The 14,891-nt window shown below is 47.8% G+C and overlaps 1 protein-coding gene across 4 annotated transcripts in view; it reads left to right on the top strand.

The window, feature by feature from the left end:
- Positions 1–14,891, top strand: part of PTK2B (protein tyrosine kinase 2 beta) — a 126,632-nt gene that overhangs the window by 65,086 nt on the left and 46,655 nt on the right. For all 4 annotated transcript variants that reach the window (XR_003208782.2, XM_025873790.2, XM_025873791.2 and 1 more), the window contains exon 2: positions 1,770–2,010. Coding sequence is in view for 3 of the 4 variants with exons in the window: in XM_025873790.2 (XP_025729575.1) it covers positions 1,807–2,010 (204 nt within the window). In the remaining variant the exon portion in view is untranslated. The remainder of the gene's footprint in view (positions 1–1,769; positions 2,011–14,891) is intronic.

Here is a 14,891-nt window from a genome sequence, read left to right as displayed (position 1 = left end):
ACTGCCCAAGTGGCAACTCTATTGATAACCCTCCTTTGGCTGTCTTCCCTTCCCCGTCATTCATTTCCCCCCTCCTCAGTGGGCTTCCTGGGGTTGCTTCTCAAGCTATTTCCTCTGGACTCCTTCTTCAGGGTGTGGGGAAACGGAGATACATGCTCAGCACCTAGCAGAGTATTGGCACACAGGACATGTTCGGTTGATATTTATTGAAAAATGGCATGGGTACTTCTAGAATATACATATTAGCCTCTAAAATAAAGCCAACTGGATATTCTTTTCTCCATCTGTCTTGTCCCAAATTCTGGACTCAGACTGGCGCTGTGCCCGTTGTCTGCCTGCCGCTGGTAGAAGGGGCATGCCCTGCTCCTTCCCTGGCCCTCAGAGCATCTCCTTCATGCCCTCATAATACACACCGCCCATTGAAAAGGAACAGCTCCTTGTAGCCAATGACTGTCTCCATCTTCCTTTCTGGTGTCCAGCACAGTGTGAGTGGCTGAACGTAACTTTGGTTCCACTTCTAAAATATTTGCCTCTACATCTGTATGTTCATATTCCAGCTCCATCCTTTGGCCCCCAGCTCCTGGTCCAACACTGTCCCCCTAGAACCTCAGTCTCCTGTTAGAAAGGAGATCATTTTTCTGTAAGAATGGATTCAGAATGAGAGCTAAGGTTAGCCTAGAAAGGTGGCCCCCAGGCCCAGGCTAAATGTTAGAAAAATCCTTGGAAACCTAAAAATACCAATGCCAGGCCTCCCCACACGCCAACTCCGAGGCCTTCTCTGGGCACAGGGCCTGGATTTAGGCTTTCTTAGAAGCTTCCTGGGGTGGGGGCGGGGGTCCTAATGTGGAGCCAGGCTTGACACCATGAGTCATCAGATAAAACTTCCTACTGTTTCCTTGGGGCGCTCCTGCTTTAGACCAGTGGGGAGTAAACCCCGCAGGGTTGAGTTGAATCTAGAGGACAGAACCCATTTTGTGGGGACTCGGGGAGAACTGACGATTCCTGGAATTCTTATCGTCGATGTAAGTGTCAACCGAACTGTCGTCCAAGCTGGGCTGGGTGTTCTCGGGGGCCCAGCCCAGCCCTCTCCCACCTGACAGAGAGACCTCCCAAATTGGGCTGTGGGAGTGCTGTCCCCCTTGAATCCTCCTGTGTGCCACGAACGATGTGCTATAGGATGAATTCCTGTGGGACCGAGGCCTCCTGCCCCAAAAGTTCGGGCCGGCAGCCATGGGTGGGGGCAGACAAAGCCATCAGCTGATGGACTGGCCCCCCACCTGGGCCCTTTCCTGCCTTGTCCATTCCAGCTCCCTCCAGGCCACCCATTCTCCCCTTCTGCTTCTTCTCTTGTCCCTGTTTCTCTCCTGCTATTTTCTAGTGTCTAACTCTTTGCTTTTTCTGCTCAGCTGTGCCTTGGAACCATGCTGCGGCCGCCCCCTCTCACAGCTGCCTTTGCAAAGTGTGGGCCTCTTGCCTTGGAGCCCAGTGTGGGAGGAGAAATGTGATGGAGAGAGGGGGCTTCTGGAAGAGAAAGCGCACAGCCTGGGAACTCGAGGGCCGGGTTTCAGACCTGGATGTTTATACAAACTGCTCCTTTGTGCTTCAGCTTCCCCCAGTCCATAAAGCTGGATGCCTTGAAGGGGAGTTTTTGAGAATGGGGGGATGTGTGGTTTGCTAGGTCCTGGAGCTCGGTGGGTGCCGTCCCTGGGGCACGAGGATGTGGGTCTCCTCGGACTCATTTCAGGGCTGTCCCTCTGCTGTCTCCACAGGACTGCAATGTGCGGGTGCTAGCTGCCGCCCGAGAGGATGTCTGGGGTGTCCGAGCCCCTGAGCCGAGTGAAGGTGGGCACATTACGTCGGCCTGAAGGCCCCCCAGAGCCCATGGTGGTGGTGCCAGTCGATGTGGAAAAGGAAGACGTGCGGATCCTTAAGGTCTGCTTCTACAGCAACAGCTTCAACCCTGGGAAGAACTTTAAACTGGTTAAATGCACTGTGCAGACCGAGATCCAGGTGAGTGTGGCAGGCCGGACTTGCTCTCTTCATTTGTCTGTCTCTCCCTCTCCTTCCTGGGCAGCTGGGCAGCCCTCCTTCAGCCTTTCAGGCACTCCTGCATCCGCTCCCTGGGCCGGGGACACCTGAAGAGACGTTCTTAGCCTGCAAGTCCAAGTCTCCTCTCCAGGACTCTGCAACCAACCTCATGGGGGTAGGGGGGAGGGCAGATTTTAGAGGCTTCATGTGAGCCCCAAATCATTTGCCTTGTTTTTGAGTCAACTCATTTCAACTCATTAAAGACTTATGACATTTGGAGCTCCGCGAAGGATGTAGGAGCCTTCACCCTCCAGGAGTATATGCTCTGATAGAATGGGGATTCGAAATATACACAAGTGATTGCATTGAATATATGTCGTAAAGACATGTGCTTGGCACTTAGAGAAAGGAAGTGGGAGGATAATGAACTAGAGATGTCCTAGACCAGGTGGATGGTTGCCAGGTCCTTTATGAGGCAAGACTTCCATTGGCTTATTCTCATCCAGGGCCATGGAAACTGTTTTGTGGGTTTGGGTGCCCAACGTCATCACAGCACCTAGATACCAGGAAGCCAGTTCACCTTAAGTAAATGTATAAGAATTTGTCATTAAAAGCAGAGTTACAATACACTGATTGTTTTATTATTATTATGTATTTGAGAGAGAGAGAGTGCACGAGTGGGAGTGGGAGGGGCAGAGGCAGAGGGAGAAGCAGACTCCCCGCTGAGTAGGGAGCCTGACATGGGGCTCGATCCCAGGACCCTGAGATCATGACCTGAGCCAAAGGCAGCCGCTTAACCGACGGAGCCACTCGGGTGCCCCCGCACTGATGGATTTTAAACACTTGTATTTATTGAACAATGTACTATGTACAGCCTAGATCCATCCCTTAGCATGCATCACCTCCTTGGATCCTCCCAGCAGCCCCATGAGACAGAAAAAACTAGGATATCCTTCCCCACTGCCCAGAGTAACCCCTTTTGATGTCCGAGGAAACCAAACTGGTTTTCAAAAGGTGGCTTGATGGATTTGTCATTTGAACAAAAGAAGCAGAGGACTTTCGGGAAAACTGACCACGTTTGAGAAAGCTGGATGAACTATTTCTAGTCCCTTCATCACCAATCCTTCCCCTGCCCAAAGGTCAGTATCCCTCAAACTCAGGGAGTGTCTCTTCTAGTCGGCAGTCTCTCCACCTGTCCGTCTGTCTCCTTAGCCGTCTTCCGTCTGTTACAGTGCATGCCGTGCTTCAATGCACCAGAGCAGAATGCAATTGACTAGGCCACTGCCTTGGCCAATTATCATAATAGATCATGGTTTGGTTACTCCATTTCCTGTCATTGATATGATAAGGATCTCATTTGCACATCTTATGGTTTCAGACATGTGGGTAGAGTTGTGCCCTGAGAGTAAGCTCTGGGCACCTTCTTCCTCCCTTCTAGGGATGTGTTTTCATATCTTCTTAGCTGTCTACTTCTTGAGACTTCCTTTGGTTGTATCATCTTCACAGATAGCTGATGCCATCCACTGTGGGTTTTACTAGTTTAATTTTCAGAAGTTAACCTGCTTTCCAAGTTTGGAGGCACCTCCCTGAACTTTTATGCTAAAAACCTGCGAGCATCTAGGTGGCCCAGATTAGGACTTGTTCTATGGAATTACAGTAAAAAGGGTCCCAAAAGGATAGGTACTTTCCAAGAGGAGGGAACAGCAAGAACAAAAGCAGGGAGGCTGCTAAACAGTGAGTAGTTCGGTTCGGGTAATATGAGTAATATTTAGAAAAGTGTCAAAGTCAAGATCAGAACGGAAAGTTGATGGCAGATAAGAGAAGACCTAGAATGTTAGGCTGAGAAATTTGGACATGGACAGGCACTCAGGAGAGACACAGTTTTTAAGCAGGAGAGAGGCTTTCCTGGAGCTGATGACTTGCTGAGTACATAAGAGGAAAAAAAATACAGTGGGCCTACAGAAAAGGCAATGAGCCCCAAGCTTAAGAAGAGTGGCTAGTACTCAAGGCATTATCTGGGTGTGAGAACAAAGGTGAAAAAGAGCAAAGAAAGAAATGATAGCCTTCTAAGAAGTTATGTCCAAGCCCTAGATTTTCCTATTTCCAATCTGTCCTTCAGGCAGACAGCCATGGCTTTAAAGCCACCTAGACCTTGAGCCAGATCCTGCTCTACCCTTATTGGGTATATGACCGTAGGACCAATACATGACCACCCTGGCTTCAATCTCCTCACGGGGCATTATGCCCACCCGTGGCTGTGTTGTAAGGGTTAGAGGTGGTAGATGAGAAGCCCCTAGCTTATTGTAGGAGCTCGATCGTTGAAAGCTATTGATCGCCTGAGTGTTAGGTCATTTCCCCACTCAGGAATCTCCAAGGACTTTTCATTGCTCATAGAATAAAGTTCAAATGGTCTTCTATTTGTTTATCCACGTATCTGTCCTATTTTCAAATAGAGAAGTAAGATGATCAGATGCAAGATGTTAAGAAGTATGTCCAGGAGAATGGGTTTTAGGGTCAAGGAAGTTTGGGAAATGCTTGCTTAAACAATTCCAAACAGACCCTTTGTGACAGGACTTCTCAGAACTTTAAATATGCTGATATGCATGGTGGATCACTACGAAAGGGCCACAGAGGGGATGTTTTCTGAACTAAGCGATTTCTTACTTGCCTAAGAAACCCTTCTTTTTGAAAGGTGGACCACTAGTTCTCTGGAAAATCATTTAAGAATCTGTTTTCCCTAAACTCTGACAGCAGTACAGAAAGGGCAGGAGAGAGGAAAAGCTGGAGACAGGAGATGGATTAGGGAGCCGTGGCCATAGTGCAGGCGGGAAATGATGAGGGCCTGAACTAAGGGAGTGGCATTGGAACAAAGACAAGCAACACATCTGAGTGCATCTAAGGAGGCAGAGTTAAGAGAATTTGATGATTAACTGGAGGTAGGGAGGGAGAGAAAGGAAGGAGACAAGAATGACTCAAGCTTTTGCTTGGGTAACTGACTGGGTGTTGGGGCCACTCATTGAGATACCAACAGAGACAGGAAGGGCGTTCAGAGATTTCAGCTTTACATGTGTTGTGTTTGAAGTGTTTATGGAACACTCCCATGGAGGCACACGGGTCTGGGGAGCTCAGGAGGGAGGAAGGACCCAGTGAGAAGGATTTGGGAGTCATTATGCAATGGATACCATGTGAATGGATGGGATCACCCACAGAAGGGTAAGTAGAGCAAGTGAAAAAGAGCTGCAATTTGGAAACCCTGGGAAAGCAACTTCTAGGAGGCTGATAGAGAAAAGGGGGCAGATGAGGGAAAAAGAAGAATTATCCAGGGAAAGATGGAAAGAACCAAGAGAACAGGCGATGGACACAAAGGCAGAGGAAATTTTGAGGAAAGAGTGGTTATCGGTGTCAGACGCTCGGAAAGGTCAAGTGAGATAAGGCTAAAAATAGGTTCATTGGCTTCAGTAACAGGTGCCATGATCTTTTGCTGGGCACGTTCAGTGAAAGATGGGGGGCGGAAGCCATTGTAAAGTTGGCTGGAGAGTGGAGACGGTGAGTATAACCAACATTTCAGAGAGGTTTGGGCCATAAAGGGAAGGAAAGAAGAGAAGGCAAGAGGAACGGTGTTAGCAGCATATTTCCAGCATAGGATATGTAGGCAGAAGACAGGAGATGTAAGAATGAGGAAGAGGGAATTGTCAAGAATGGCAACCCTGGTTCAGGTGGACAGGACCTCGAAGGTCCTGGAATGAGAAGGTACATGGCAGGTTTGAGGCTAAGAGATGCCCAAGGTTGGCTATTTAAACTATGCTAAAAATTTTTAGTTTCATCCATCTTTTGTGGGAAGCCAGTGACATAGTTTAAACATATGAGTGACATGAGATTGCATTTTTAAAAGATCACTTGAGTTACATGGTAGAAAATAGGTTGGAAGAAGGCAAGAATGGTTGTGGGGAGATGTTAGGTGGCTGTTGCAGTGATCCAGGTAAGAGATGATGGTAACTTAGCCATAAAGGTCACAGTGATGATGATCTTAGTGATGATATGTTGATGATGGTGATGGTGGTCGTGATGGTAGTGTAGATAGTGGTGATGATGTTTGTGATGGTATTGGTGGTGAGGGTGGTGGTGATGGTGAAGATTGATGATGATGGTGGTGAGGATTGATGATGGTGGTGGAGATGATGATGGTGATGGTGAGGATTGATGATGGTGGTGGTGGTAATGATAATGAAGATGATGATGGTGGGGATGATGATGATTGTGGTGGTGGTAGTGGTAATGATAGCAGCTAGCACTTTTGAAAGAACATCATATGTATTATCTTATTGACTTCTCAAAAGAACTCTATGAAGCACATACTAAATTATCTCCATTTTGTATATAAGGAAACAAGGTGCAGAGTAGTTCGGCAAATGCTAGTATGTAGTGGGGGCTGTCTTCAAACACAGTCAGCCCGCCTCCAGAGCCTGCACTCTTAACCACCATGATCTATGGAGAGAAGTGATTATAACCCAGAGAATTTAGGAGATGTAAATGAAAGGTTTTGCTGATGGACCAGAGATGCAGGAATCAAGAAGAGGGAGGTGTGAAGAATGGCAGCCCTGGTTCAGGTGAACAGGGTCCCCCTCCCTAAGATGAAGAACATTTGAGGAAAAGCCGGCTGGAGAGGGGAGCAGTTCACAAGTTCAGTCTTGGACCTGTCAAGGACAGTTAAGATGCTCTAACATTTTCACATGAAAATGTGGAGTAGACTTTTTGATACGCGATTCTGGAGGAGAGAACGGGGCTGGAGATGGACATTTGAGTGTTGTCGGCCTCTGGGTGGTGGTCGGTGCCCCGGCTATGGGTGGTGAGATCATTAATGAAAGCGTCCTGAATAGTGTCATGGTCCATTCCACAATATTTTGTGGAGTACCCCATGTACCTGGCACGATGCTGGTTATGGCCTGGGGGTATTATCATCCTACTCCAAAATGGAATGAGCTTGACATTGATTCACACTGATGAATGAACTTTTACACGAGGCAAGTGTTCTGCAGGGAGAAGGGGGGTCTGTGAGAGCATAAAATACCAAAGAGTTTGGTCTAAACGTCAAGGAACATCTTTGCTCTTCAGGGCCCGTTTGTGGATTCTGTGTCCAGCTGCATACAGCTCCGGACCCAGCTTCTGTGCCTGAGACTCTTGGGCCCCTGCCGCCCACTGACTCCTTCCTGTACCCTCCTGTACCTCCCCTAGCAGGGCTTTGTGCTTTGACGGGTTTTTCTACTTCCAGGTCCTGTCTTCTTTCACCATCCTTCCTGTGCTCAGCTAGCCAAGCACTTGTCCTTCCATAAGAACACATCTGAAATGCTGACACCCCCACTTAGCTGTGTCTGATTCAGTAGAAGCGACGGAGAATCACTTTTGGCACAGGCCATGTTGTAGCACCTCTCCCAAACAGAGTTACTGCATGTACACTTGCTGATTTCATGTTTTCCTTCTTACTCTCAACGGCTTTCTGTGAGAATGTAATTGCCTTGTGATGTTTTCTCTGGGCTGTTAAAAGCTCTGTAAACAACGCTGGCCCTTGTGCCTCGGATCCCACAGAAATCAGACAGGTGTTGGAGGGAACTGAGCAAGTGCCGGGTGAGAAATGTATTTTGCTCTTCTTCATTCTCCGTTTCCCATTTGTTTGAGATTCATAGGAAATTGTATTTGTTTGGGAGCTCTGAATCTCTGTTGCAAGTGGAGGCTTATATCATTATATCCTTCTCTAACATGCTAATTTGCTTGTCTGGGAAAGAGGTGAAGATAACACTTTGTAAACAACTAGCAGAGTGCCACCCAGACATGCCCACACAGGGCGTCTCTCTTTGACTCTTAATAGCTTCTCCTTCATTCCCGTTCTCCCTCTCTCTCTCTCTCTGTCCTGCTTTCCCCCTCCCTTCCCCTTTCTCCTTCCCCTCCTCTCTCATTCTTTTCCGTGTAGGTTGACCTTACATGCTGATTTGTGTCAGACGGTCCCGGTTTACACACCCTGTCCAAAGATGATTATCAACGGTGCTCCTGCCAATCTCAAGAGCATCCTGGTTTGGAGGATAAATTACATGGTCACCTACTTCTAAGTGCCACATTCACTCCTCTCTTTGCCTGGCATACTGACTTGCTGGGTCATGGTGGTTTTCTTTCTCTGGCTGATGTCGGCTGACCCACTCTCTGCATGGGCCTGTCTGTTCATCATGGGACTTCTGTGTCTCACACAGGAGGGCCTCAAGCAGAGAAGTAGGTACTTGTCTGTGATAGGGTGTGGTTAGGAGGGTGCGGGGGGGGGGAGGGGAACCCCACATCCAAAATCCTCTTCCTCGGCTGGCCTCTATCATGCTGAAAAGCCATGTTCAAGATTCATCCTCGTTTTGTTGTGAAGTGTCCCTCTGCTAAGAACCCACATTGACGTCCCCAGGAAGGACAGAGCCTGAGCCAACCTTTAACCCTGCCCTTCACACCAGCTGTGTCCTGTCCCTCAAAGCAAGGCTTCTAGGCTGCGGGGTTGGCCTGTGGTGCTTCTTGCCTGGTGTGTGAGCAAGGCAGAATCCGGCCCCAAGTGAAGCCTGCTCTGCACACACTTGTACTCACTGGCCTCCCCTATAAACCCAGGGGTCGTTTTTTTTTTTTAAAAGTTTTTTTTTTTTTGAGAGAGAGAGTGTAGGCACGCACATGAGCAGGGGGAGGAGGGGCAGAGGGAGAGGGAGAAGCAGACTCCCCACTGAGCAGGGAACCCCATGCGGGGCTCGATCCCAGGACCCTGGGATCATGACCTGAGCCGAAGGAGACCCTTAACCACTGAGCCACCCAGGCGTCCCTCCAGTAGTCACTGTATATACAATACATTGAAGAATATTCCCAGAAAGGCACATTTCAGATCTTGGGACCCATTGTCCCTGCCCGATACTTAATTAGTTTCAAGTTTAAACTATCACTTAACCAGACACGAGGGGCTATGGACTGAATGTTTGGGTTCCCCTGCAACCCCACACATTCGTATGTTGAAACCCTAACCTCCCGTGGGATGGTATTAGGAGATGAGGCCTTGGGGAGGTGATTAGGTTTAGATGAAGTCATGAAGGTGGAGCCCCCAGGATGAGATTAGTGTCCTTTCAAGAAGAGGAAGAGACCAGAACTCTGCCCACCATGTGCGGACTCTGCCCACCATCTGTGAGCCAGGAAGAGGGCTCTCACCAAGAACCGAATCTGCTGGCACCTTGATCTTGGACTTCCAGCCCCTGGAACTGTGAGACATAAATGCCTGCAGTCTGCAGCACTTGGTTACATCCGCCCAAATTGACTACAACACGGAGCCGGCAGCTCCATGCACCCAGAGGAGGTCATCGGCCAGAAGTTCACGGTCTCCAGTTCTTTGTTTCCAGAACAATCCCTGCTGCCCTCCTTCAGACGTCCCTAGGGACAAGACCACAAGGTTGCGATGCGAGAGGAAGGGAAGGCATGATTACCTGTCCTGGGAAGTTGTTGTTTCTCAAAGGAAGGTTGCCCTAAGAAGAATAAACGGAGCCACGCAAGGCTAGCCCACCGTACGTGAGGACCATCCCTGAAAACCTGAGGGGGAAAGAGTCCAGCCAGGAAACTACAAATCGTTACCACAGAGCCACTCACACTGGTATCAAAAAGCAGGCCCATGGACAAGCACTTCCCCCTTTGTGCATCCCCACTCCCTGTGCATGCCTCCTGGCTGGCCCACCCACCCACAGACACCTGCAGAGGCCAGCGCCAGGCAAACACGCCGAGTTCTGAGCCTCTCTGTATTTATCTGCATGCCTACATTCATTATATCGACAAATTCGCAGGCAGGTGCCTGTGCTTACGTTTCTATTTTTAATCCGGCAGTTGCGTAGCTGAATGCCCCTGTTTGAGGCTTTTGTCCCATCAAAATGAACGCTCTCAGAGTAATAAGTAATGCTAACTTTCATTATTTTGTTCTTCAGTCCCTTTTTTAAAATTATCCCTTAGGTGTGTTGAGAACTGGGGACTTGTAGAGCTATTGTATTTGTTTCCTAGGGCTGTAGTAACCAATTACCACAAACCCCGGGGGCTTTACACAACGGAGATGTGTTCTCTCACGGTTCTGGAGGCCCGAAGTCCCATATCAAAGGGTTGGCAGGACTCGAAGACAGAATCTTCCCTCGCCTCTTGGGGCTTCTGGGGCTCCAGGTTTCCTTGGCTTAGGGCTGGAGGACTCCAGTGTCTGCCCCTCCCTTCGTGACCCCTTCTGCTCTCCTCTCCATGTGCCTCTCTTCAGTGTGTCTTTTAGAAGGACACCTGTCATTGAATTTAGGAGCCACCCAGAGAGTCTAGAGTGATCTCCTCTTGAGATCCTTAACTTAAGTACATCAGCAAAGCCCCTTTTTCCAAATGAGGTTGCATTCACAGGTTCTGGGGGTTAGGGCATGGACTATCTTTTTGGGGTCATCATTCAGCCCTTTGCAGCCATCAGTTAGGATCACAGTGTCTGTCTCTGGTATCCCCATCCCGGTGTACAGAGACCCATGTGTACAGTACGCCGGTGAGTGTGAGCACTTTGCACACATATGCACGCCCATGCTGAAACGAGGCTAGTTGTTGGGAAATGACACAGAACAGAGGCTGGTGCCACTTTTCCCCACTGCTGTCCAGGATCCTCAGTCTCTGGGCAGCCTGTGGCTGGCCTATGCCCTGGCAGGATGTTTCCTGTGACACCGTCAGGCTATGTGACACCACAGGCCGGTCCCTTGACCGGAGCTCATCCAGTCACATGACTTGAAATTGGTGACCGACTTTGTAGCGCTGGTTCCAGGGCCTCCTTCCGTGCCTCCAGCTCACGCATCCACCTGCAGGCTTGCTGTCTCTGCTGAACAGCTGACTTCCGCAGGGAGGATCACACTCAGAATCCCCTCCTCAGACTCTGCTTCTCTTCCCATCTCTCCCAGCTCCCGTAACTGCAGCTCTGTTCTCTCCGTTGATCGTGTCTCGGGCTGTAGACCTCAGGGTCATTCTTGAATTCTTTCTTTCTCTCACACTCTGTATTTAGTCCATCAGGAAATCCTGTCAACCCTGCCATCAAAACACACCCGGATTCTGACCACTTCCTTCTCACCACCTGTCACCTGGAATGACACACTGGCCTTCTCACTGCTTCTGCCCGCTGCGGTCCATTCTGCAAGGAGCAATGGTGGGACTCTTTAAAACATCAGTCAGCTAGAAAGATATGTTTGAGGTATAGATTAGAGCATATTTCACTGCTCTCCCTTATTTATTTATTTTTCTCACCACTCTCCTTTAAAGATTTGTTCATTTCTGAGAGAGTGAGTGAGAGTGTGTGGGGGCGGGGGGCGGAGGGAGAGGGAGAGAGAGAATCTCAAGCAGAGTCCCCACTGAGTGCGGAGCCTGATGGCGGGATCAGTCTCACAACCCTGAGATCATGACCTGAGCCGACACTGTGAGTCCAGTGCTTTAACCAGCTGAGCCACCCAGGTGCCCGTCACCACTCTCCTTTAAACTCTCCAGTGGGTACCTGTCTCACTCAAAATAAAATCCAAAGTCTTACCTCAGCCTACAACGGATGTTGGCAAACAATGGCCTGCAAGCCAAATATGGCCCACTACCCATTTTTGTAAATAAAGTTTTACTGGGACACAGCCACACTCACTTGTTTACGTATTGTCTACAACTTTTGAGCTACAACAGCAGAGTTGAGTAGGTGCGATTAGAGACCACGTAGCCCTCAAGCCTAAAATATTTACAACCTGGACTTTTACAGAAAAGGTTTGCCAAGCCCTGGCCTACCTCTCTCTGACCTTTCCTCCTGTCACTTTCCCCAGGCCTCTCCACCTCAGTCCCCCAGCCTCTTCACAGTTGCTCAAATGCACCAAGCATGCTGGGCTGCACATCTTAGGGACTCCGTACGATATGATTTCTTTGCCTGGAAGGCTCTGGCCTCACAAGCCACCCTTCTCTCTCTTATTTCCTTTCGGGATCATTCAAATGCCCCTTTATCAGAGAGGGTTTTGCTGGCCATCCCCATGTGAAATAGCAGCCCCTTCTCATTCTGGTACCTGTATCTGCTTTGTCTGTCTTCTTAACACTTAGTAGAACCTGAGATATTATTACATGTATATTTTGTTTAACACCGCCCCCCCAGTAGAAAATAAGCTCTAGGAGAGAGGGACTTGTTTTTGTTTCCCCAATTTGCTGAATAATTAATGAGTAGTTGTTTAACAATGAATGGATGGATGGATGGATGGATGGATGAATGAATGATGGATTCCAGTTATAGAGCCAACAGAGATTTACTGGCTAGAATTCTGTGTCTCAATTCCAAATTCCAGCAGGGAAGAGAGAGCTTCTGATAGATCTGGTATCTACAGGGGGTAATGTCTTTGGCCTGTGGCAGTAAATGCCCAAGAGGTACTGTAAATAGGGCCGGCAGACTGGTTCATATAACCACTACCATGGTCTTCCTACATGGGGCAGATGGTCTGAGTCAGCAGGAAGTTTTTGTTTTTTTTTTAAGATTGTATTTATTTATTTGTCAGAGAGAGAGAAGCACAAGCAAGGGGGCGGCAGGCAGAGGTAGAGGGGGAAGCAGGCTTCCCGCTGAGCAAGGAGCCCCACGCGGGACTCAATCCCAGGACCCTGGGATCATGACCTGAGCCTAAGGCAGCCGCTTAACTGTCTGAGCCACTCAGGCGTTCCACCCATGGAGTTTTTAAATACCGGTTTTCCAAGTCCCATCCCAAATTCACTGAATTGGACTGGTTGCTGCCTCAAAGGACTCACCTCTGCCTGCAGAATACCCATCTGGCTCACACTCCCTGGAGGAGAATTATCAGAATCACTTGGATGGTGGGAAGCCCCAGGGTAGGAGGTCATGTTACAGGGTTTAGGAATTCACGAGATACTCAGAGATTTGAAGGGTCTATGAAAGAGGGACAGAGAAAGCTGGATGCGGCCAAAGAGAGAGAAAGTCTGTGAGTGGGCATCAGGCGTTGGAGGTGGTACGATAGTGTGCTCCCATTAACCCTACCACACTTGACAGGCTGTACAGTAAATGCCTCTTGTCCGTCTCTAAACAGAGGTGGCCTCTTGGAGAGCGGGGACTATGTCTTATTCACCATTATATCCCCAGTGCCTACATAGAGCCTAACGCAAAGTAGATGTTTGCAGAATGATTGAATGAACAAACGAATGAACTACTGCCTAGAGAGTACTCAAATGAGATCGATCAGTAATCTTCCAGGTCCCTTGATATAAAGACCAAATAGAAAGCTGACTGGAAGGCAGATTGGCATTCATAAATAACAGTGTGTAGGAGGGGTAATAGAATTTCAGCTGGCTTAAAATAGAATTCCCTGTGTCATCTTGGGCAAGTCTCTTGACCTCTCTGGGTCTCACTTTCTTCATTTAAAAACAGAGTCAAATTAAGTGATCTCTAAGTTTCCTGAAGCCTCCAAAGTTCCAGCCTAAGATTTATGAGCTCAATAAACATTTGAACATTTGAATGCCTGTATAATTAGAGATTATATTTTTGTGGCTACATCAGTGAGGTCTGCTTTCTAGGATCTAATAGGCAAAATATCTGTTCAACTTCATTTTCATCAGGGCCTGAGTGAATTTTGGCCATTCTTCTTCGGTCTGGCTCTGTGGAATTTACTGTCTAGCCAGCATTTTAGTTTTAGAGTTTTATATTTTACAAGGAGTTTATTCACCCCTTAAAAGCTGATCCCATATATAGGGTATGAGGTCTCATGAGCCAAGGACATAGGCGTAAACTAGGGCATTTGTCTCAGGCTGGAAGATGATGTCTGCTCCCACCATTTAAGTATGATTTTGTTATGCCTAATCTGCACAACCAAGTCTATTGTAACAGCTGAACTAAAACATTTATTTTTGAAGAGATTTTTTTTACAACTCTAAAATGAATTTATGAACGATATACATGAAAGGAAAGCTACTGACCAGCACCTCTCACGAACAGAGATGCAAACATCTTCAACAAAATGTTAGCAGATGGAATCCAACAATTTATCAAATGAATGCATGTTCATCCGATATTAGTAATAGCTTTTTATTTAGCACTGCTGAGCACAGGCACTATGCTAAACTCTTCACTTGTATCCCCTCATTTAATCCTCGCGAGAACTCCAGGAGATAGTCCTCGCGAGAACTCCAGGAGATGGGAAAATGTTTACACTTTACAAATATGGAATCCAAGGCAGAGAAATTAATTTGTCCAAAGTCACAAAGCAAATCAGAAATGAAATAGTTCTGACTCCTGAGGCCATCCTCTGAACCACTACATTGTATACAAAAGTTCAAACACAGGAAACCTGGAAAAATAAAAAAGTATGTGTGGACATGTATGTGTGGATACCCCAGAACAGCACTGTTCACATTTTAATGTACCTCATTCTGGATTTGTTTGTTTCAGTTTCTAACCACTACCATCCTTTGTATATGGTTTCATGTCCTATACCTCCCATTTATTACAATAGAAGCGTTTTCCAGAAGTTTTCCAAGCTCTTTAGACAGTTTTTTAAAACCAGCAAATATACCCATTATTTCCAGGGCCCTTTCAAACTATTTCGATTGGCTGCTTGCTGGAGGGGATTTTGCTACTTTAAAAATGTCTACAGTGCGCTTCTGAGTACACAGGGTATTTCTGTATTTTGAGTCATTTCTTCATTACCTGCGTTGTCCTGGTCTGCTCTGGGTGCTATAACAAAATACCACAGACTGGGAGGCTTAAACAACTGGAAATTTATTTCTCACGGTTCCAGAGCCTGGAAGTCCAAAATTATGGTTGGGTTCTTGTGGTGGTCCTCTTCCAGAACTGCAGA

This window comes from Callorhinus ursinus, unplaced genomic scaffold (genome assembly GCF_003265705.2).
Source record: "Callorhinus ursinus isolate GAN/ISIS: 27379988/994484 unplaced genomic scaffold, GSC_fseal_2.0 scaffold4, whole genome shotgun sequence".
NCBI lineage: Eukaryota > Metazoa > Chordata > Mammalia > Carnivora > Otariidae > Callorhinus > Callorhinus ursinus.
This window is presented reverse-complemented; position numbering and strand designations above follow the sequence as displayed.